General features: G+C 46.8%; 9 protein-coding genes across 9 annotated transcripts; 5 read left to right on the top strand and 4 right to left on the bottom strand.

The window, feature by feature from the left end:
* Positions 1-1,292: 1,292 nt before the first annotated feature.
* JR316_0006928 (Prohibitin-2, subunit of the prohibitin complex (Phb1p-Phb2p)) lies at positions 1,293-2,582 on the bottom strand (the record flags this gene model as incomplete). Its single annotated transcript, XM_047892673.1, has 8 exons — positions 1,293-1,339; positions 1,395-1,572; positions 1,624-1,812; positions 1,863-2,047; positions 2,099-2,177; positions 2,227-2,275; positions 2,330-2,363; positions 2,417-2,582. 8 exons carry the CDS (start codon positions 2,580-2,582, stop codon positions 1,293-1,295), a joined length of 927 nt encoding a protein of 308 aa, XP_047747955.1.
* A 2,149-nt stretch (positions 2,583-4,731) lies between these two features.
* JR316_0006927 (uncharacterized protein) lies at positions 4,732-6,553 on the top strand (the record flags this gene model as incomplete). Its single annotated transcript, XM_047892672.1, has 3 exons — positions 4,732-5,114; positions 5,177-6,113; positions 6,167-6,553. The coding sequence occupies 3 exons, from the start codon at positions 4,732-4,734 to the stop codon at positions 6,551-6,553; spliced, it is 1,707 nt and encodes a 568-aa protein (XP_047747954.1).
* Positions 6,554-6,833: 280 nt separating this feature from the next.
* Positions 6,834-8,114, bottom strand: JR316_0006926 (uncharacterized protein; the record flags this gene model as incomplete). The annotated part of the gene is made up of 1 exon (XM_047892671.1): positions 6,834-8,114. One exon carries the CDS (start codon positions 8,112-8,114, stop codon positions 6,834-6,836), a length of 1,281 nt encoding a protein of 426 aa, XP_047747953.1.
* Positions 8,115-9,644: 1,530 nt separating this feature from the next.
* JR316_0006925 (Smad nuclear-interacting protein 1) lies at positions 9,645-10,801 on the top strand (the record flags this gene model as incomplete). The annotated part of the gene is made up of 5 exons (XM_047892670.1): positions 9,645-10,221; positions 10,289-10,399; positions 10,471-10,522; positions 10,595-10,689; positions 10,743-10,801. 5 exons carry the CDS (start codon positions 9,645-9,647, stop codon positions 10,799-10,801), a joined length of 894 nt encoding a protein of 297 aa, XP_047747952.1.
* A 787-nt stretch (positions 10,802-11,588) lies between these two features.
* JR316_0006924 (uncharacterized protein) lies at positions 11,589-12,669 on the top strand (the record flags this gene model as incomplete). Its single annotated transcript, XM_047892669.1, has 2 exons — positions 11,589-11,737; positions 11,790-12,669. The coding sequence occupies 2 exons, from the start codon at positions 11,589-11,591 to the stop codon at positions 12,667-12,669; spliced, it is 1,029 nt and encodes a 342-aa protein (XP_047747951.1).
* A 382-nt stretch (positions 12,670-13,051) lies between these two features.
* Positions 13,052-13,710, bottom strand: JR316_0006923 (Protein FYV4, mitochondrial; the record flags this gene model as incomplete). Its single annotated transcript, XM_047892668.1, has 3 exons — positions 13,052-13,133; positions 13,232-13,321; positions 13,388-13,710. 3 exons carry the CDS (start codon positions 13,708-13,710, stop codon positions 13,052-13,054), a joined length of 495 nt encoding a protein of 164 aa, XP_047747950.1.
* A 526-nt stretch (positions 13,711-14,236) lies between these two features.
* Positions 14,237-15,574, top strand: JR316_0006922 (uncharacterized protein; the record flags this gene model as incomplete). The annotated part of the gene is made up of 1 exon (XM_047892667.1): positions 14,237-15,574. The coding sequence occupies one exon, from the start codon at positions 14,237-14,239 to the stop codon at positions 15,572-15,574; it is 1,338 nt and encodes a 445-aa protein (XP_047747949.1).
* A 176-nt stretch (positions 15,575-15,750) lies between these two features.
* JR316_0006921 (Vacuolar fusion protein MON1) lies at positions 15,751-18,190 on the bottom strand (the record flags this gene model as incomplete). The annotated part of the gene is made up of 10 exons (XM_047892666.1): positions 15,751-15,891; positions 15,948-16,059; positions 16,126-16,310; positions 16,385-16,716; positions 16,774-16,855; positions 16,907-17,049; positions 17,103-17,217; positions 17,293-17,482; positions 17,546-17,609; positions 17,785-18,190. 10 exons carry the CDS (start codon positions 18,188-18,190, stop codon positions 15,751-15,753), a joined length of 1,770 nt encoding a protein of 589 aa, XP_047747948.1.
* Positions 18,191-18,498: 308 nt separating this feature from the next.
* Positions 18,499-19,652, top strand: JR316_0006920 (uncharacterized protein; the record flags this gene model as incomplete). The annotated part of the gene is made up of 4 exons (XM_047892665.1): positions 18,499-18,546; positions 18,597-18,674; positions 18,726-18,874; positions 18,932-19,652. The coding sequence occupies 4 exons, from the start codon at positions 18,499-18,501 to the stop codon at positions 19,650-19,652; spliced, it is 996 nt and encodes a 331-aa protein (XP_047747947.1).
* Between the last annotated feature and the right edge of the window lie 587 nt (positions 19,653-20,239).

Here is a 20,239-nt window from a genome sequence, read left to right as displayed (position 1 = left end):
CGAGAGAGAGAGAAGTTCAATTTGTTTCTGTATATATTTAATATTTATTGTAGCAGCACAGAACGCTAATAGCGTCAATTCTACATCTGTGCCAAATCAATGAGCGAGGATTCATGTAAACCAGACTATAAAGGCATTTAGCTAAGCTCAAGGAAAACGATTGACTCATAGCCAGGAGAACACTGTAAGCGCTTGCTAAGCGCTCACTGACCACTTACTGCACAATCCTGTCCCGATGTCCTCACCAGCATCAACGATGAACTCGACTTGTGTTTTCCGTGTATCAGTTGCTTCCTGCGACTATTCAACACTCGGAAATAGTAGCTCCCTCAATATTCTAAATTATCGCCCCAGATTGGCATAATATGCCACTCCGCCGTAAAAGACCACTGGGATGATGAAATTCGTGTCCTATATCGATTCACAGAGCTGGAGTTTTGCGTTACTATTGTCCTTCCACTATTGGTCTCAGGAGTAGGGACCCAGAGGTCTGAATATGTCAAACGTACTTCACTTTTGAAGGTTCGAAAATACTTCTCGTGGTAATTAATCTCGTTAGCTTTCCCGTCCCCTTGAAGGGTCCCTGCCTTCAACGCCCACGATAAGAATATATACTCCACACAAACTCAGACCCGAGAATCACGGTTCTGTTCATAGATTCACATGTCCGTCGGTTCTGGGGTTCGTTCTACAATGTGGACAGTCATTAAGCTCCAAGACGATTGGAATAGAGTCCCATGGGTGTCATTCCCGACAAATAACAACATTACACTTACCGGCTATGCTCAAGATATGGTCGAGGGCCGGAAGCAGGAGACATGCATGTATATCATATCCGACTCCTGTATGCTTAGTATTGAGTTTTTCGGATGCATTTGGTCATGAGCATTTGCCAGGCCTCAGCATATCTGAATTCACTTCGCAAGCTAGCCGCACTTGCAACTTTCAAAGTGGGTTTTGCTCTATAACTTCAACCACAACCACGTGTGTAAGGCTTGAAAAAAAAAGCTTCGACACGATGTCCATTCGCGCCGCAAGCAAACGACACATATGTCCAACGGATCGGGCGAGAATATGGTAATTTATCCTACGGTAGCACCAGAAGGGGCTGCGCGGACCATAGTTCAAGAAGCCTCAGAGAACGGTGATGTACACCATCCTGCGAAGCCTAACGACATTGATAAGACGGTGAAGTCTAGAAAATTGTCATCATTTTTACAAACCACCCAAGACCCTCAATTCGAGCATCGGAGAAGGAGTGGCACCATAATCAGTTTTGCACGAGTTACAGATCACTTTGTAGTAACTTTCAACAAATCCTGGGCATCATTTCCAGCAACTATGTGAATGGAGAGTCAATAAAGCACCGTACCAACATAACTAGAGAGACTAACCGTCAAGCAAAAGACTTTGCGAGTCTAACATGACTTTATTCTGTGATTGTGAAAGGAGATTGGCAATGTCGCGTGCGGCCTCCAGGCGACGAAGTTCAAGGAAACCCTTATTTTTACGGAGAGCTTCTCCGACAAGCTCAGCACTCTTAGCTTCACCCTGAGCACGGACAATGATTGACTGGGGAAATAGGATTAGCATATACATGCAAGACAGACGCAATAAGTATACCTGTTTCTCCTGGATAGCTTGGTCGACAAGGTATGCGGCACGAAGAGCCGTTTGCTGAGCGACCTGCTTAGCCTCAACAGCGTGCGTGAACTCGGTAGAGAAAGCAACATGAGTAATTGAAACGTCATCCAATACGATGTTGAATTTGGAAGCACGTTCTGTCAAATTATCTCGTACAAGTCGGGAAACCTTCATCTGGATTCAGCAGGAGGCACTTAACCTCAGAGGGATACACTCACATTTTCTCGTTGGATAATAAGTTGGCTGGCATTGAATTGGGCGACGACGCTTTTGAGCACCTCGTTGACAATAGAGGGAAGAACTCTTTCATCATAATCTTTGCCAAGTTCGCGGTAGATTTGGGGCAGTCCTTCAATCTTTGGTTTTGATAGTACACGGCAAGTGATGTTAACCATTTGTAAGTCTGCATATTTCTATGTTAAATATATAGGAAGGAAACAGTGGGTGGAGGCACCTTTTGTTCCAGTCAAACTGGCAATGTTGCGAGGCTTAGCTCGAACATCAAACACAATGGGAGTTTCAAACCAAGGAATCTATTTGTGGCAATGAGATTTGCACAGTAATTTTGATCATTCTACTCACTGCGAAATGAGTTCCTTCGCTGTAAATGTCATCCTTCACACCGTGTAGCCTTGAAATAACCAATTAACCAGATACCCCAGCAAAGCTTCAGATTTACTATTACCTGCTGTACTTGATAGCACGATGACCACCGTCCACTTTTAATCCAGTCAGTTCCGTTATAGCTGAAAAAGGGTAGAAAATGACACACCATTGAACAAACTGGAGTTCAACGCGAATCCTCCAGCGAGGAGAGTAACGAGAAGTCCACTTCCGGCGAAAAGGCCCTTTCCACCGGGTCCTCCTCCCCTGGCACTTCCGCCCACTGTTCTAAGTTGTTTTGCCAGTCGTCGGAAGGCTTCTTGGCCGTCGTTCATGGTAAATGAAGTGTTGGGTCGGTCGGAGGCGTTGTAACTTGTTGGACGCGCACTCTGGTGCCGTCCGGTCACATGCTCACATGCGTGAGCGTGACTGTGACAGGCCGTTTTTAACTTTACGGCTCGGACTGCTCTAATTTAAGCCGCTGGCCCCTGGACGAAAATCGCAGAGTTCTTTCGTGTAAAACTCCTCTTTGTACGCCCATGCCATCATGCTTTCTGGTGACAATTTAAGTAGCATCGTATGTTCCCCCACACTATCGCTGCATTTCTTTGAGCTTGAAAGCATCAATAATTAGCTAGGATGGATATCTATTGCTTGCTGGTAATGCACTCGCCTTGTCCATTTTAAGGACCGAATAAGAACTGAATCTGTGCCTAGGGTCGTCGTTTACTCTCCGCAAGTCTATGAGAACTATACACTGCAATCCGGAGAAGGCCTCAGCGTCCTGTTCGTCATCATATGGCTTCTAGGCGACCTAACCAATTTGGTGGGTGCACTTCTAGGTGGACTTTTGCCGACGGTCATTCTCCTGGCCCTGTATGTGAGTCTTTACCAAACATAAAGTATCTCCAAGCAGTTATATGTGTGCTCATTATCTCGCCATAAGTATACCACATGCGACTCCATTCTGCTATTCCAGATCTATTATTATCGCTGGAAGAGAAACCGTTTGGTTACTGGAATCAGCGGCGACTCACAAGCGCCACTAGAAAACACCCCTTTACTTGGAGGCGATTCCCGTTCTCATGAAGAACCCGTGTTCACGAAGAAATTGACTATACGCTACATTCTGACTATTGCTTTCGTGGTCGGCGTGGGTGTGGCTGCCTGGTGGATCACTAAGGATGAAGATACAGACCTCGTTGTGCCTCCCGAGGAAGATAAGAAGTGGTGGCTTATACAAATACTGGGCTGGTCCAGCGCCTTGCTTTTCGTAAGTCCACAATGCCCACTGGATTCATTCGCTTTTAATTCATTATGGGCTTTAGCTCGGCGCTCGTGTTCCGCAAATATGTCAGAACTTTGCCTCGCTCCCTCTCATTTCTCGGCATGCACTAACTCTGATTTGCAATTAGTAAAAAATTTCAAGACACGATGCGAAGGCTTGTCTCCTGCGCTATTCTTGTTTGCCATATTCGGTAATTCGACGTATGCTCTGTCGATCTGCGCTAAAAGTATGGATAAACACTATCTCATCACAAACGGTGGCTGGTTGGCTGGTGCGCTTAGATAAATTTGTAGGCTGGAATTATAGCTAATGGCACGTCGCACAGGGAGTATGCTGACAGTCTTCCTCGATATCTTCGTAAGTTCTGAGTACATTTCGAGAGGTTTGTACTCACTCCAAATGTCAGGTTCTATGCCAGTTTTGGTATTATCGATACACAGACGAGGTGTCTTCTCAGACAAGATAGAGAGGTTGATTGTGATAGTAGTTAGTTCAGAGTAAGCAAAGTAAACATGGCCGAAGCCATTGAGTCTTTGAGATATCCAAGTGAAGAATTGGAAGTCATGTATCAGCGACAATGAGCCAAATGGGAATTGGGGACATAAATGTTTGTTTTGGCCCGGGAAATCGGCTTGCGAGGAGATTGGAAGACCGAAGTAGACGAAATAATGTTGAAGCCTTGGGCTGAGTCTGCCTCGTTCCCTTCCTCGTGCCCTCGATGTTCATTACAAAATCCCACGTTGCAGGTCAGCCATCAGGTTTTTCTGGATCCTTGTCCAGCTGCGAGAAAGCCATTGGCATGCTTTCTGCCTCGTGCATTTGCGGAACACAGGCGAGCTCTTTGGGTAGGTACGTCTTTATCAGTACGCGATCGCCCAAATCGTTATAAGCCAGCGCATGTCCGTATGGATCTCGCCTTTTCACCCTCGTCTTCAGTCTCCATTGCGCTGATCCTAGAGAGCTCTCGGTGCGCCACGTCCGCCGATATCCCTATTCACCCACTGACACGGAAATGAATCTTGCTCAGGTTGCCTGAGCGCTGGTCTTACTCTCTGCACACACTGCATCTGGCTGGTGTGGTGCCGATACCAACGCAGGACTCTATACTACCCAATTGGACCCATAATCCTTAAATTGGGAAGCTGTCCTTGGCCGCCTCGATCTCGTCGTGCCCTATTTTGTTTGCTCTCCCCTCCATGTCAACTTCAAGTTATCCTGCACGAATACCTGCTAGCACGTTTACAAATCCTACTAGGCGAAGGAAATCATCACTCAAAAATTATACCACTTTACCCCCCTTGAAGACTCGAGTGAGCAATGTTGACGACGTCTACATTCCTCGAACCCCGACGTTCATGTCGATAGCCTATTTGCGCGAGGCGCTCTCATCAATCGACATTAAGATGGCTGCTTTGGTTAAGGAGCGCACCGAGCTCGAGTCGAAGCTAGAGACAGCAGTACGATTACAGTCCCCCGTCCTTCGGCTACCCAGTGAGCTTCTGTCGAGCATATTTACTATCGGAGTTCTCGGTATGGGCGACGAGGACCCTGTTATGGTGCCCACATTAATGCTGGTTTGGTGTGTGGCAAAATTGACGTATCCGCTATGCTCGGGACTAATATTTTTGTATTATCCAATAGTCGATACTGGGCGGACGTGGCGTTGAATACGCCTGTTCTGTGGGCGAAGATCTCGGTCAGCCCGCACAACTCGCTGGAGAAGGCGAGGCGACGACTCATGCGATCTAAGTCATGCCCTCTGGATATCACAGTTAATTTTGGCCCGCGTAACGAATATATTCAGAACGTCAACGAGCAAATCATGCATGCAATGGACTTATTCCGACCGGCGATGTGGCGTACGAGATCATTCAGCCTCACTGTGCCCAATCGACCGCATGCCTACACTGCCCTCCTCCGGTGTCAAGAAGACGCCCCTATTCTCGAGAGCCTGACCATCCAGGTGTACCACTCCATAGACGATCACTGTTCCAACCCACGCTTTTCCCTGTTTAATGGATGCACGCCGAAGCTTCGTTCATGTTCCCTGACGTCATTCAATTTTGGATGGGACCTGAAATTAATGACCGGGCTCCGTGTACTCAAATTGGGGGGCTATTTCAACTCATTTACACCCTCCGTCGCCATTATGCTCGATGCACTTCGTCAATGCCCAGAGCTTGAAGAGCTCAACTTGCGTAACATGAGCAATGTCGACTCCCATCCATGCTCGCCTGCCCGAATAGATGATTACGATATGCCCGTCACGAATAAAATCCATCTACCCCGTCTGAAAAAAATGTCTTTCTATTATTCAGGTATTTTCTTTACACGGGAGATCATGAGCCATATATCCTTTCCCGCACTCGAAACCTTGGATCTTGGCTACCTCGAGGATGCAACATCGTTGGTGCAACTGGTTTATGCTCAGGCACTCACGAGACTGCCACTCAAGCATTTGCGCATAGAAACTTGTAATTTTAACGAGATGAAGTTTGTGAATCTTCTTCGCAAGCTACCGTCACTGGTCACTTTGGAGTTTGTGGAAGTTGAGGATATCTCCAATGTTTTCTTCAAGGTATGACATCGTCTCCCTTTGTGGTCAATCCGATTCCTTACTGTATTTCAAAGGCGTTATCGCTTCCTCAACCGTGGACTTGTCCCCACCTTGAATATGTGACTCTCGATGGATGTACATCCTTCGCATGGGATTCTCTCAGGTCTTTCATCGAATCCCGACTCCCTGCTGACCCCCACGCGTACAAACGCTACCATCATTCTACTGCTCCAAAGATGTCTTCGGCATCTGCAGCTGCGGCTGATTATGTGCGCATGAAAAGTCTCCAGGAACGTAATCCCCACGGCGCCCTCCTGGCCGCTCCCCAGCGGATCCAGATGATCGACGTGACGAGGTGTAACCAAATCAGCCAGGAGATGATCCAGTGGTTACGTATGTACGTCGCCTCAGTCAAATGCGAATCTGCAAAGGGAGTGTGGGGCCAATCCACCATGCCTTAACGCCTTTCAACTTCAACTTTTCTTCTCTCTTCAACTCATCCATCCATGTTCCGGTGCAAGTATACCCCCATTAGACCGCTTTATTCAACATATTACGACAAATAATAACGAGTTTCAGTTTCGACTTTGGATATTTCTAACGTTTCTCTTGCAATTATGTTGTTATTCCAAGTCTTGTCGCAATTACTTATTCCATAAGTGTAACCGTAGTTGAGTGTTCTGCAATCCAATTTCTAATTGTATACTATTCTAGTGAATACAGAACTTGCGAAAAGACACATCATGAGCCCTTCAAATAGGCTAGCATAGCCTTGCGATTTTCCTCTTCCCTCCGGTGTTGTTTCTCAAACCCTTTACGGCCACGGCCATAATGTTTTCGACGTATCCGACTTTCCTCCGCTGCCTTGACGTGCGCGGCCAATGCCGCCTGTCCATGGGTAACACGTTTTTTCGATGACTTGTAAATCCCCTCGGTTTTTGCCTTCAGTCCGATGCCTAATCTATCAGATTTGAGCACGGTAGCAATAGGTGTGAGAAGAGCTTTCCGTCGATACGGCGAAGAAACGTCCTCGTATATGCGGTCAACCGGCTTGGGTGGATCCATCTCTCTTGAAGTGGATTCTTCTTCGTGTTTTATGGGGTCTTTGTCAAAATCTGGAAGAGATTCGCCGTCATCCAAGTCCGAGTCTGATAGGGTGAGGTCTATCACGTCAACACTCCGGAGCTCACTCACGTCGTCAAATTCTGTCATCTTCATTTCCATCACCTCACGCCGAGAAGGGGCGTTGGAGGAAAAGGAACGAGCTTTTTCTTTCCCTCTTTCCCTAGATGAGATCATATCTTCGTCTGGAAGCAAGTCCTTCACGGGTTTTCGGCGAATGACATCAGGGCCAAGGGGTTCTCCTTCGTTCCAGCCTGACCTCTGGAGCATGCCAAAACCTTTGTTTGACGGACCTATCTCAAGCCAAACAGGAGGGGTAAATTTTTCCTGAGAAGGAAGAGGAGGAGGTTCTCTAGAAAGGATGTCTGCTAGAGTTGACGTCGGGGTCGAGGATGACGAAGAAGAGGCAGAGGGTGCCTCGGACTGAATCGCTTTCATGATGAACCAGTTGTTCTTGTTCCGCGAATCCACTTTCATCGGAGCAGGTTTTGGGATATTTTCAACAAGAGGTTGCGATTCATAAACGCCATGCTTTGTATCCTGCTGCTTGGAGCTCGAGGCTTTCGAATTCGTCTGTTTGCTCGTTAGAGATCTATACCACCCAGAAAGGTTTCTGCCCAGAGTTTTCGAAGACGATGCTTCGTCTTTCGACAGCGTTGGTTTAGAGAAGCTCCATTCGTCGTAGGAGAGTGTCGCGGGTACAAATTGCGGTGGGGCACGTTGTGGACGCTGTATGGGTATCCTGGCCGCCTCCTGCCTCCATTCTTCTTCTGGGTCAAGAATTCGGACCGTTTCCAGCTCAGGGTTAATGCATCCTGGGTCTTGCCCTGTCTCCAGTTCCAAAGTCTCACGGTCTTCTGGATTATAATATGAACGGATATGATGGGTGACCGTAGCCATGAAATAAAGAAAAGATATCCAGGCGTTTTACTCAACAAAGGATAGCTTGAGTTAGCTCTACAGATGATGACGTAACGCTTTCGGAGTTTGAAATAGCGTACACCACACGGCATCTGAACTTTCCTTGCAAATTGTAATGAATGATCATTCCCATTCATTCCCCTTGATCGTCGAAACTACTAGAGATACCTCACAGCTACGTTTCTTTTAAAACCAAAGCTCTCTGCATACAGCACACAAAGTACCCCGATTTGGGCTGCATAGTAGGGCACTTGCTCCGTTAGCTGCTGGGGATTTTGCCTTGGCCACTGATGTAGTTTTGGCTATTGACTATTGTTCCCTCTGCTGCCCCAAACGATTCTTTCTCTATATTCTACATCAACTACATCAATAACCGTGTTTTCATAGCAAGCTTCTGCCCTAGGGTGAGAAACACTGAAAGTATCAAACATTGGTATACACGTCCCTCCACTCAGTGCAATACCAGCTTCTTCGAGTGGCGCCTCTCACGCGTGTTCTAATTTCTTTGTCTTGCCTGAGAGTTTCCACAGAACCAGAGCTACTGCCACGACTTCCCTATTTAATTCGCTCTGCTGTGGAAGAGCGGAAATTCCCCCCATACTGTGCTAGCCTACTTCTGGTTTCCCGAACTTCAAGTCACTGTCGCCCATGCTCATCATTCAAGTGTACGATTGTATCAGGTACTAAATGTATCCTTAAATGCTTAATATTAGTTAAGTCTTGAAGTTGCGTTTCTTCAACTATACAATTATTAAACCCTCGTCACCAAGAATTGGAATGACCATTCAACCGTTCCTTTTCAAATGCCCCCCCATGTCTGTATCAAGCGTTCATGCCGATGAACTAGGTGCGCCATGAGCCAATATAATCAATATTTCCATCTATCATCCCCCTCATGGAAGCTCGTGAAACCCATGAAAGGCGTCTACCTTAAAGATAATGAACAACCGTGCTGTTAACATTCTACCTCTGCGAAGCCATACAATCGACGAGACGACCTCTTCCACTGCGATACTTTCTTAGATCTTGCTCGCCTCTTGATTCTACTTTGCATGTGTCCGCAGTCTCTCATTCGAATGAGCGTCTCGAGCTGAGCCTTTGAATCTTGAAAGCATTGAATGGTTTACTCTGAGCTCAAATGGCGACCCAACAATGAATGCAATTTTTTTTATTACAAACTAATTCAGGTGATACGTTCTATAGGTTCGGTTGGATACTCATTAACTCGGTATGACATGTCATTAATTCATTTCTTTAGCCAAACGAACGAACTACATCATTGCAGTTACAGTTGACTACACAACTTCGGGCCGATGGTTCAACTCGGTTCAAACTCCGACTCAAAAGTTGTCCTGCACCTGGTCGAATCGAACTGAGTCGAGCGTTCATCAATTGACAAACCTACTCGTTTTCAATCCTGAGTTTCGTTGATATACCCCACTGTGGGATCTAACTTTGCATAAAAACAAGGGTAATACGCGCTACCGTCTCAGAGATTTCTGAAGTATAATGTCTAGGCGTTCTCGTTCACCAAAGAGGTCCCGCGAATACGAGGACGGTGCCCTGAGTAGCAGCGTGAAACGAGGCAGCTCAAGGGAACGGGGTGGAGGTTATGAAAGTAGGCGCAGGGAACGAGACTATGGATCGTCTGCACGTGATAGGGATCTTGACCGCGACCGCGAACGGGACAGGGAAAGAGACTATCACCACCGATCGAGGAGGAACGAGGACAGGTGGTCGGAGCGCGATTCCAGGGGATACGATGAACGACGGCGAGAGCGCGAGCGTGAGCGGGATAGGGAAAGGTATGATAGCGCACGCGATAGGGATCGGTATTCGTCTCGTGGCCAGCGCCGGTCTGCTTCCCCTAGGTCTCGGGGCTCGCGTTCTGGGTCTCCCTCAGGGCAGGACCCTGCGGACAAGTCTAAGCCGAATTTTGCGCCCTCTGGCCTTTTGGCTGCGGAAACAAACACCGTGAAAGCGGTTGACGGGACGAGCACAGTTCTCAAATACAATGAGCCTCCAGAGGCACGAAAGCCCGTGCTTGGATGGAGGTTATATGTATTCAAAGACGCAGAGCAAGTCGGTGAGTCATTAACTCTCGAATAACGGGTGTAAAAAGACCGTATGGACGCTGATGAGATCGGATCTAGAACTTCTCCATATACACCGACAAAGTGCCTACTTAGTGGGCAGAGACCGCCTGGTCGCAGATATAGCAGTCGATCATCCATCCTGCTCCAAACAACATGCTGTATTCCAATGTACGTTCTTCTCGGGACTACTGTGCGACTTTTTGTCGGGGACTAAAAGAATTGATTGTTGACTTCGCCAGACCGCTACGTGCAAGAAAAAGATGAGTTTGGAAGTTCTAAAGGTGTCGTGAAGTAAGCTTGCCCTTTGTCTTGCCTTCTAACACATGCTCGTGAAAGAAATTCTGATCTCATTTTTCCCGGAAGGCCTTTTGTGATAGATCTTGAGTCGACGAACGGTACTCTCGTCAACGATGAGACAATTCCTCCTGCTCGCTATTACGAATTGAAGGCAGGAGATGGTGCGTCTGACTCCGCTTAATGAAAGCGATACAAAGCTCAAAACATTTCTCAGTGATTAAATTTGGACTTTCTACCAAAGAATATGTTCTCTTACATGATGAGGCATCTTGACGAATTCGAAACGATGCGTACGACGAAAGCAATGTTTCTACTTAGCGATAGAATAGCCCACTTTTCTTCCCTTTGTCCTGCTCTGTTGATTGTTTGTACTTCAATGACGATTTTTTTGTTTGAAAGAGGTCCAAGGAATGATATCACGCGATATGAGGAACCAGGTCCCGAGTCAACATTTAGTCTAGTTCCGGTGAGTGCTCCTTCTTCTTTGTCTTTCAGTGGGAAACGCTGACGATTTTGATTATCTACTGATAGCGGTTGGGCACTGTTCTGTCATTGAAAACCAATCGCATTCCGTGGTGATTCTTAAGTGGCTTTACACGCCTTTGATGCTGTACCGATATGTCGTCTTCTTTTACCGGCAATGTTCGGCAGGTTCTTGGACCGTTGCTCTCGAAGGATACACAAAAACTGAAAAATATTCAGTGACCAACAACTACTGCGAATACAGCTCGATAAAATGCACAGCATATATCTTCTGGAATGCAGATTCTGACTACGATTGTATTTTGTTGCAAAGAGCGGAAGGAGTAACTATGAGAGCCTTTTGTGCTCTTTGTAAATTGGCGCGCATTGTTACGCGGGGATTACCATTTATGGGGTGGGAAGCGGGAGAGTTGGGACCTCGTTGAAGCCTCGATGTAACAACCAAGGCCCACCGTCCTCGTCCAATTATCGCCTTCGTCCCAAAACGTAAAATGCTTCACTATCACTATTCCCCCCTATAAATAAAACTCGCCCATTATCAAGTTTTGTCTAATCCCCCATACTATCTCTCCTTACCATGGCTAATTTTTTCTACGTAGACGACGAACTTCCTTACGACCTACTTCCGCTCAACACTTTCTACACCTCCAACAATATTTCGGATGACTCTTCAACGAGCTCGGAGTTCTGTACCCCGGAAGGGCTTAACTTGCCTCTATCTTTACCGTAAGGTTCCATCGCTCGTTATAGGCTACTGCCTGCTCAATTTCTTCATCAGGAATATAAACGCATTGGACTCGTACGCGTACTCTTCTTTTGGCTCCTCGTGTGGCATAGCACCCCAGGCGCTTCATGAACCGCTTGACAAGGACGAGTTACATCCTCTCCTTCTAGCCCCTCAAGAGGAGGAGCCAGTTCGTGAAGAAAACGAAGACGAAGACACAAGTAGTGTCTATGCAGACAGTAACGACAATGAAGCGACTTATGACGACGACTACGTTGAATTTGTCAAGCCACGCCCGTCAAAGGCTCCCGCCTCCGTGGCACCATCGTCCGCTTTAAAGCGTCGGCGTTCATCTGCTTTTCCCCCCCTAGATTTTGTTGAGGAGGAACGTCCAGCGAAGCGCCTGGCTCGTACGGCGCCTTCTTCCCCCACTCAAACTAAGCAACAGGCATCTACGCATGCAAAATCTCTCAGTCCCACCCCTCACAAGCCCCGGAACTACACAAGGCGTGGTCAACCATCACCGCGCAACATTCAACTCAAAGAGCGCACTCCATTATCAAAATCTTCTATTGTCGCCCTCAATTTTGTTTGCCCTCAGCGCGTCAATGGTTGCCGCTACCATAGCAAGAGCAAGCGCCTCAGTGACTTCACGAGGCATTTGGCTACCCACCAATACATGGTGCTCAACAAGGCCAAAAACCCTATTTGCATCGGGGTGCGTTTGTCGGACGCACATATGTTTGGCCTCAAGGGACCGAGGTTACAAGATGTATATACCATCGAAGAAGACCATGGGGCAGAGCTTTGGGTTGGAGGGTGCCGGAAATCCTTCAGCCGTAGTGACGCATTACGTCGTCACTTTAAGCGTGACTGTAAGGATAAGGACGATCCGATCTGCGTCTGTTATGGCGCATCGACTCGGAAGGCGTAGATGTCGCTCGTGATCGTTGCAAAACTCGGTTTCTCACTCTCTCTTCCTCATCAATATTTTCGTAACATGTTATGGACATTGCTACACCTCATTTCTCTCGTCACTGGTTGGTTTTGCTCTTTACATCTTTCTATGCCTTTCGATCTCGTTATAGTTTCAGTTCTGTTTGATCCACCCCTACTGTATAGTCTAATCCCTGACCTGCCCTTGTAACATTTACTAGTGACATTGCACCTTTACCTACTATCAATTGTTGTACAATGTATATTCAGTTTGTTTTGACCTCAAAAGATACGATTTGCATTCGTTTCAGATTGAAATTGAATAGGGAAAACTATGGTATGCATAAAAAAGGCGCGGATCTATTATTAGTCAAAGAAATTTATGTGGTGACCTTTCTCTTTGACTTGTCTTTTAGTCGCCGAGAACGTATCCGTTTCCCATTCTGTACTTTAGGTCCCCAACTGTAACAAGACAAAGAGATAAGATGTACACATTAGCGAACATCCCGGCACCGAAGAGTTATGGAGAAAGAGAGTTCAGATGTCAAGCCACTACTTACCCGCGTATCGTCTTTTTTGGAGTTGGTTCATGTACAAATTCGCTCAGAGGGAAGCCCAGACGGAATTTTTCCATACACCAGAGAAGATACCTTCTCGGATCGACCCATGTAGCCGATAAATGATAGATTTTTGAGAAAGGAAACAATAGTGCGTACCTCCGATCGCGCACAGCGAGTCCAGCTTTCCGCAATGCCTTTCCGTCAAGCTTCCATAATTCTTCCCAGCTCATATTTTGATCTACTTTCTCTTGCATCCCGCGCCCAATAGACTCCAAAAACTTCTTTGTTGTCGTGATGTTCTCCGCAGGTCTTGCGGAGGGCCCGTGTCCGAGCTGGAATAAAGACGGGTCTCGTGGTGGTGGCACACGCTGGGGGGCGTCTGCGGACACGAAAGTACGCCTGGCAGCGACAAATACTGTTGAAGATGAATAAATCCGTTGACACAGACCGCGGTGAAAATTCATGAGAACTGAGGCCATGATTGAGGAGACCGTTGTTGAGAGAAGAAAACAAAACCGTCCACAGTTGTGTGACACGGTCTTGACGCCGTCATGGTGTGTTATGCGTGACATTGACGCGTCGTATACGTACGACGAGTGATGTCGCTGAACCTTGAACTCTTCGAAGCAAACTTGGACTAGCTCTTGACTCTGCTCACCAATGACCACCGATACCGTCTGCACCACAATGTTTTATACTCGAAAATACGCGCTGTATCGATGACTAATTTGGATTGTATGTGCCAGTTCCTGGCTGCTAGATACTTAAAAATGATGCCATACTGGCAATTCACCGTACGCACAATGGCTTTCAACCCTTTCAGCAAGATATTTCAGATAACCAGACATAGTTATACGTTTTTAAGCCTGCTCCGGCATTCCCGTTGCCATCGTTAGCCGCAGTTCGCCTTCCCAAGACGATCGTTTCACGGTCAGAGGTTATGATATCATGGCCCGAAAGTCTCAAAACTGATTCGCTTCGCATACATTCATTCCCCCAACATCCATGTCCACCTTTATGGAAGACGAAAATACGATTTACATCAAATCACAATGCCATTGCGGAATAGGCAGTTTCCAGGTTGCATTTGCGAAATCTCGCATACCAGTCACCAACTTCCTTTGCCACTGCGATATCTGCCGCCATGTCTCAGGTGAAATGGCCTTTTATTTTTTGCCCATAGAAGGGCCCCCTATTGGTGGGCCATATGCTATGCAACCCATCGACCCGAGTAAAGACTCCAGTCTCACCGAGTACCGAACTTCTGCGAGCACGGCGTGGTACTTTTGCCACAATTGTTCTGCCCATCTGTTTTTGTTGACGAGGGACTCGGAGTGGTTTGTTTCAGGCGGATCTTTGAGGCAGGCAGAAGGGTTAACGGAATTGTATTGCCATATCAATGTCGCCGACACAATGGACGGTGGCCTGGCAGATCAGATTCAAGTCGTCGATGGCAAAGTCCTCCCGCGATACTCGAAGCGCGTAGGCAGCGAGCAAATCCCCCTTGGCTGGCGCTCCGACAAACTTCAAAGCCGCACGGATTCATCGCGTACCTCGCAGAAAATGCGTGCCTACTGCCACTGTGGTGCAATTGACATATATGTAACCCGCCCGAACGAGCTATCGGCACAGCCGTATGCACCTTACCCAGACATCCTGTACCCGCTCCCGCAGACACGTTTGTCGACAATCCGTAACAAAAGTGACGTCAAGTGGTGGCTTGACCCGCCGGTGCGCAAGAATTCGATAGGGATGCTCGTTCCTGCGAGCGTCCGTCCCTCTCCTGGAGGTAGCCGCGAAGTCGGATCTCGCTCTGGTTCCGGCAGCAATTTACCTGCTCAGATTTCTACTTTGGGAGAAGCACAACCTGCTGTGCATTCACGTACTCGATTCCTGGCGGGGCATTGTGTCTGTTCACATTGTCGACAAGGTTGTGGATTCGACATCCAGAGCTGGATGTTTGTCTCTCGCACAAACGTTTTTGAAAAAGGGTCCGACAAACCTATCGTAGTGTCCAAGGAGGAAGAACGACCCAAGGGCCTGAAGCAATACCTTTCTAGCCCTGGACGTTATCATGAATTCTGTGGAACATGCGGCGCGACTGCATTCTGGTGGCAGGCTGGGCGTCCCGACGTTATCGACGTCTCGGTGGGATTGTTGGACCAGTCCATCGATGGCGTTCGTGCAGAGAATTGGCTGAAATGGCATAAAGACCGACTGAGCTATGTCGAAAACTCGGCTAAGAACAATTTTGTACAAGGGTTGAAGGATGGGATGGCTAAACTCCAGGACTCATTCGATGCGGCTACTCCTCTCCCTACGACTCCACTGCCCAAGGATTGACAATGATTGTTGTGTTTGGTTAACTTGATGACTAAACTTTTGGTACATATCACACCCTTTAACCGTGCTTTATCCACTTCACCTTTTGGTATATCTTGTATTTTTGAAAGGTGTTCATATGATTGACTTTCGTTTATGTATAACTGTGCTTTGACAAAAATGACATTACAGCCACTTCAAAACACAGGCGCGTCTCGTAAAAATAACCGAGCTTCCTCCCTCTTGACCCAGCGAGCGACCGCATTGGCAGCACCGACTGCAGCGCTCTTCGGTAGCAAAGGTGAAATGGAAATGTAAAGCTCGAATGGCTGAGTAATCTGTTGAAAAATGACAGATTCAGGTCGCTGCACAAATCGGACTGTTAAAAGCTTACCCAACCCATCACGCTCTCCGATTCCGTTCTGATATATTGCAGCTTTAGTCCGGCTTCCTGTCCCGATTTTGCATGTATTGCATCGTGTATGTTTTGATACAGTGTGATAAGCCTAGAATGTGGGGGACGAGATCGACATAACCATCCTAAAACGAGAGCCATAGGAAATGCAGCTCACCTCTTCCTGGCATTTGGCTGGTCGTAAGGGTCCTCAAAAATGGGCAACGTGATCTGTACTTGTGTTCGCGATTTGTACACAAAATGGCGCAGCCCAGGAATTCCTAGCTGGGATACCGAGTAGTCCATTTCTTTAGCTTGGTAAGCATTGAGGAGGGCGGTCAACGTCCCATCAGAAGTCAATTTCTGAAAAGATTAGTCAACACACAGAATCACCCCACGGACTCGAAAATGGCATGGAAAAAATATAATATACTAACTTTGACAACTGAATCACACCAACTTCTGATCAGTTCCAATTCCCCGCCTCCATTGATACATACAAGCGCGATCCCAGACTCGTTCAATCCCTCCTGTGGATCTGACTTATTGGATATAGTTTCTGTTGATGATGGCGACTCCGGGTCTGGGGTTGGAGCGAATGTTATAGGTTCGTTAAGGTGAACGGCATCGTCTTTGCGGAGAAAGGTGATGTATGCATTCACGAAGCCAGAGGGATTGAATTTTGGGAGACAAACGGGTATCCAAGATGCAGATGCAGGGGAGTTATATATAGACGGTGAATGAATGGTGTTCATGATGATATGTAGGTCTGATTGCGGAATGGTGTTTAGTTAACGTGAGTAGGACAATTGGGATTGTAACCCACCAGCTGGATGTATCGAATGCTTTCTGGGACGTATTAACGTCACTACACGATTACTCGCAATCATAATGATGTATAGCATGTCCTGGTTTGGCATTAATAGTAGGCCAAGGATGACATTCCATCGACAACATACTTTCATCTTGGAGCTCGGAACAAGGGATTCCGCTATACGTTTCCGAAGACCTGGTTCCATCTTTAAACAATTCAAAGACGACGTCGTCATTGCAATGTCGGTTTCTAATCTGACAAGCAGAGAGTTCATAAACGGTTCTGCGCCTTAATGGATCGAAGTCAAGCCTCTGGTGCACAAAACTTGAAGAAGCGCATACCATTTAGAAGCCGCCTCAAGTCAAAATTTGTCCTTCGCTCAAATATTCGTTTGAGCTGTGAGGCAGTGACAATACTCAGAATTTGAAGATGAAGATATTCAAGATGCGATCTTGTCTTCCTTCACAAATTCGAAGACGTCGCAGGTCAATTCATCAACGATACGAATCAAAAACAAAGTAATGCACGTACAATGGATTCGGGCTCGCCCCATGAAGAAGCACACACATAATACAGCGGGGACCGTAACACAAACGTGATACGCGTCCGTCCAGCATTTATCGACCTTATCTTATCGTTCTCGTCGAGGAAAACAGAGATCAAAGCTTGCATGATACCTATTGTTGAGGCCATAGCGTCTTGATCTACACCCCCAGGTCGGCTATAACGCGTTATATTCAGACCTCATCATTAGATATGGGCGAGTAATAATGTGGGAGCGCACCTTATGAACACCGGCTTGCCAGCATCAGTAAGAACAAAGTACTCTCTAGGAGGATATACAGAAACTGGAATGGAATCAATGGTTATCGTTTCAGGTGGAAAGCGAATTCACCCCCCGAAAAATTCAATTCCTTGTCTTCTGGTTGAGAGCCTGGCATTGGCAACCTTGAAGGACCCGGTTGTGCTGCTATATCATCAATAAGGCGGGAATTGGCAGGTAAGAACGGAGTGGCCCCTAACCTGCATGGGCAACCTTGTACGTCAGACTCTTCCGAAGCTGATCTCTTAGAAGTTGCTTCGTTCCATCATTTTGAGTGGACACAGCGGCTTTGTCTATTGTTTCAATATCTTCTGTATCTGTGTGGTTCATGTCGGTGTCGATATCTTGAATCAAAATCCCCTCCGCAGGTTCCATGTCTATGACCGAAGACGCGGAACTATCCAGGAAATTATCTGCTGATTTCATGGGTGTATCTGGATTCGACTGCAACGAAGATGCACCTGTAGTGTGGCTATGGATATGCAAATTGGAGAGCGAGGGGGTGGGCCGTAGTGCTGGCGGAATGGATAAGCGAGAAGGGGAGGATCGAGCTAGCACAGGGGTGCCTGCCCTGGATATTGAACGAGAACGAGGAGTGTCGGTCATGAATTAATATTATTATCTGAGCTTCAACAAGATTACAATTCAGATCAAAGTCATTTGCCACTGACTGAACACCTTCTCGGAGGTTGTTGCCAACTAAACCCAAACAACCCAACTTTGACGCGACCGGATCCTACCTCTCAATGTCGACCATCACCTGCCACGAATACAGGCTTCAAAACCATTGCACTACGCGTTAAACGGTGCTGGATCACTCCTCTAATATTCTGGGGTCTGCAATTGTAGCAACACTCTTTAAGAAAAGCAACCCTATTCACGCAAATCTCGATTCGTCGGGATATATTCATCTCATGAACCGCAGAGTGTCACTGGGCAGACGTGAAGTTAAACGGGGAGAGGTATGTTTCATACTAGGTCCCTGTGTGATTATCTTCTGATATAATACAAGCCGTGGTTTGATGACGGAAACATTGTGCTCATCACACAGGAAGATCCAACTGCCTTTCGGCTCCATCGAGGAGTGCTTGTATGATACACAATTGCAATGAGTGTGGATAAAGCCTAATGTTCCGTCTAGGCGAGGCACTCGGAAGTATTCAGTCATATGTTTGAACTCCCGCAAGTTTTGGATTCAGAAGCAGAGTCTTTTGAAGGGTGCCAAGTCGTATACATATACGACTTGCCTCTCGAACTGTCAAATCTCTTCAATGCCATATATGACAGTCCGTAAGTCGAGATGTCCCAATGCTCAGGATACACTTTGTGACTCTAGTACATTTCCAGTAATTTTACGAACCAAGACGCGGACGGTTTTTTTTACCTGGCTGGCATTCTACGTCTCACGACAAAATACATGATTGAACAACCCCGGCAAAGCGCAATAAAGTACCTTACACAGACGTGGTCTTCAACGCTTGAAGGACACGACAGCATGGTCGAGATCGCTTTAAATTCTCAGCCAGTCAATGGGCTCACCTACCCATTCGTACATCCCTTACACGTTCTTAATCTCGCAAGGGAAACTGACATCAATATTGTGGTTCCTTCTGCTCTTTATTTCCTATCTCTATACTCGCTGTCTGATATTCTTTCTGGTGATCATCCAAAACTTCTGCTTGAACACCCCTCAAAACCGTCATCTATACTGGCACCTTCTGACATCTTACTCTATTCACTCATGTATCAACATCGACTTCAGATTCTGGAGGATTTCATTCGAGATTTCTGTGGCAAGCGAATCATAACCCCAAGCTGTGGGCCCAGTAGCATTGATACTTGCGGGAAAGCCTTCTCACGCTTAGTTTCCCAACTGCGTCGGTCGTGGAGTTTGCGGACTGGACCCTTGCATTTTATGTTGCAAACTATAAACAGAGTTTCAGCAGATTCTGCTATATGTAAACGTTGTCGCTCGGATTTTGCTCGTGAAACCTCTTTGCTTCGACAAGAAGTTTGGGACAATTTACCCTCTGTCGTTCGCTTGCCTTCCTGGGACCGTATAGAGTGATGTGCACTCTTATTCCTTATTCTTTTCTCTCTCTCATTAGATCTTGTCTTCCTCTCCTCCGAGTTTCAACATCCGTCCCAGTCGATGCAAATTGCTTATACCATCTGACTCATTTTGATACCTGTGACTCAAATGTCATCACGAAACCTATCCTATCCTATCCTATTACGACCTTAGCGGACTAATCTTGTCTGGCTATCATTCTTCAACTTCCGGCACAACTCCAATCAATGTAGGGGACAATGACACTATCAAGGACATGAAATTGGTTCGTGTATATCATTCGGTTGGTCTTACAAGATTGTTTATTTATCTACGCAGAATTCATCAATGTAGGCTCATGCGCAGTAAGTGGTCTACTTGCTAACAGTCTTCACGGTGTAATTAAAATCATGCATATCGTTGTCAGCGTACTCAGCAGCGATATTGTCTCGCTTAATCAGACCTAACTTGAGTTGAAGCCGTAAAGTGATGATGAAGCGTGTGCGTCTAGATTACCTGTCGGGTTATGCGGAATCGGTATCTCGGATCATTGTCGAAGACCCACAGGCGCCCGACAGCCGACGGTCAGATGACAAACGCCCATT

The sequence above is a fragment of the Psilocybe cubensis genome, chromosome 6 (genome assembly GCF_017499595.1).
Source record: "Psilocybe cubensis strain MGC-MH-2018 chromosome 6, whole genome shotgun sequence".
Taxonomy (NCBI): Eukaryota; Fungi; Basidiomycota; class Agaricomycetes; order Agaricales; family Agrocybaceae; genus Psilocybe; species Psilocybe cubensis.
The sequence above is the reverse complement of the archived record's forward strand: the minus strand, read 5'-3'. Positions and strand labels throughout refer to the sequence as shown.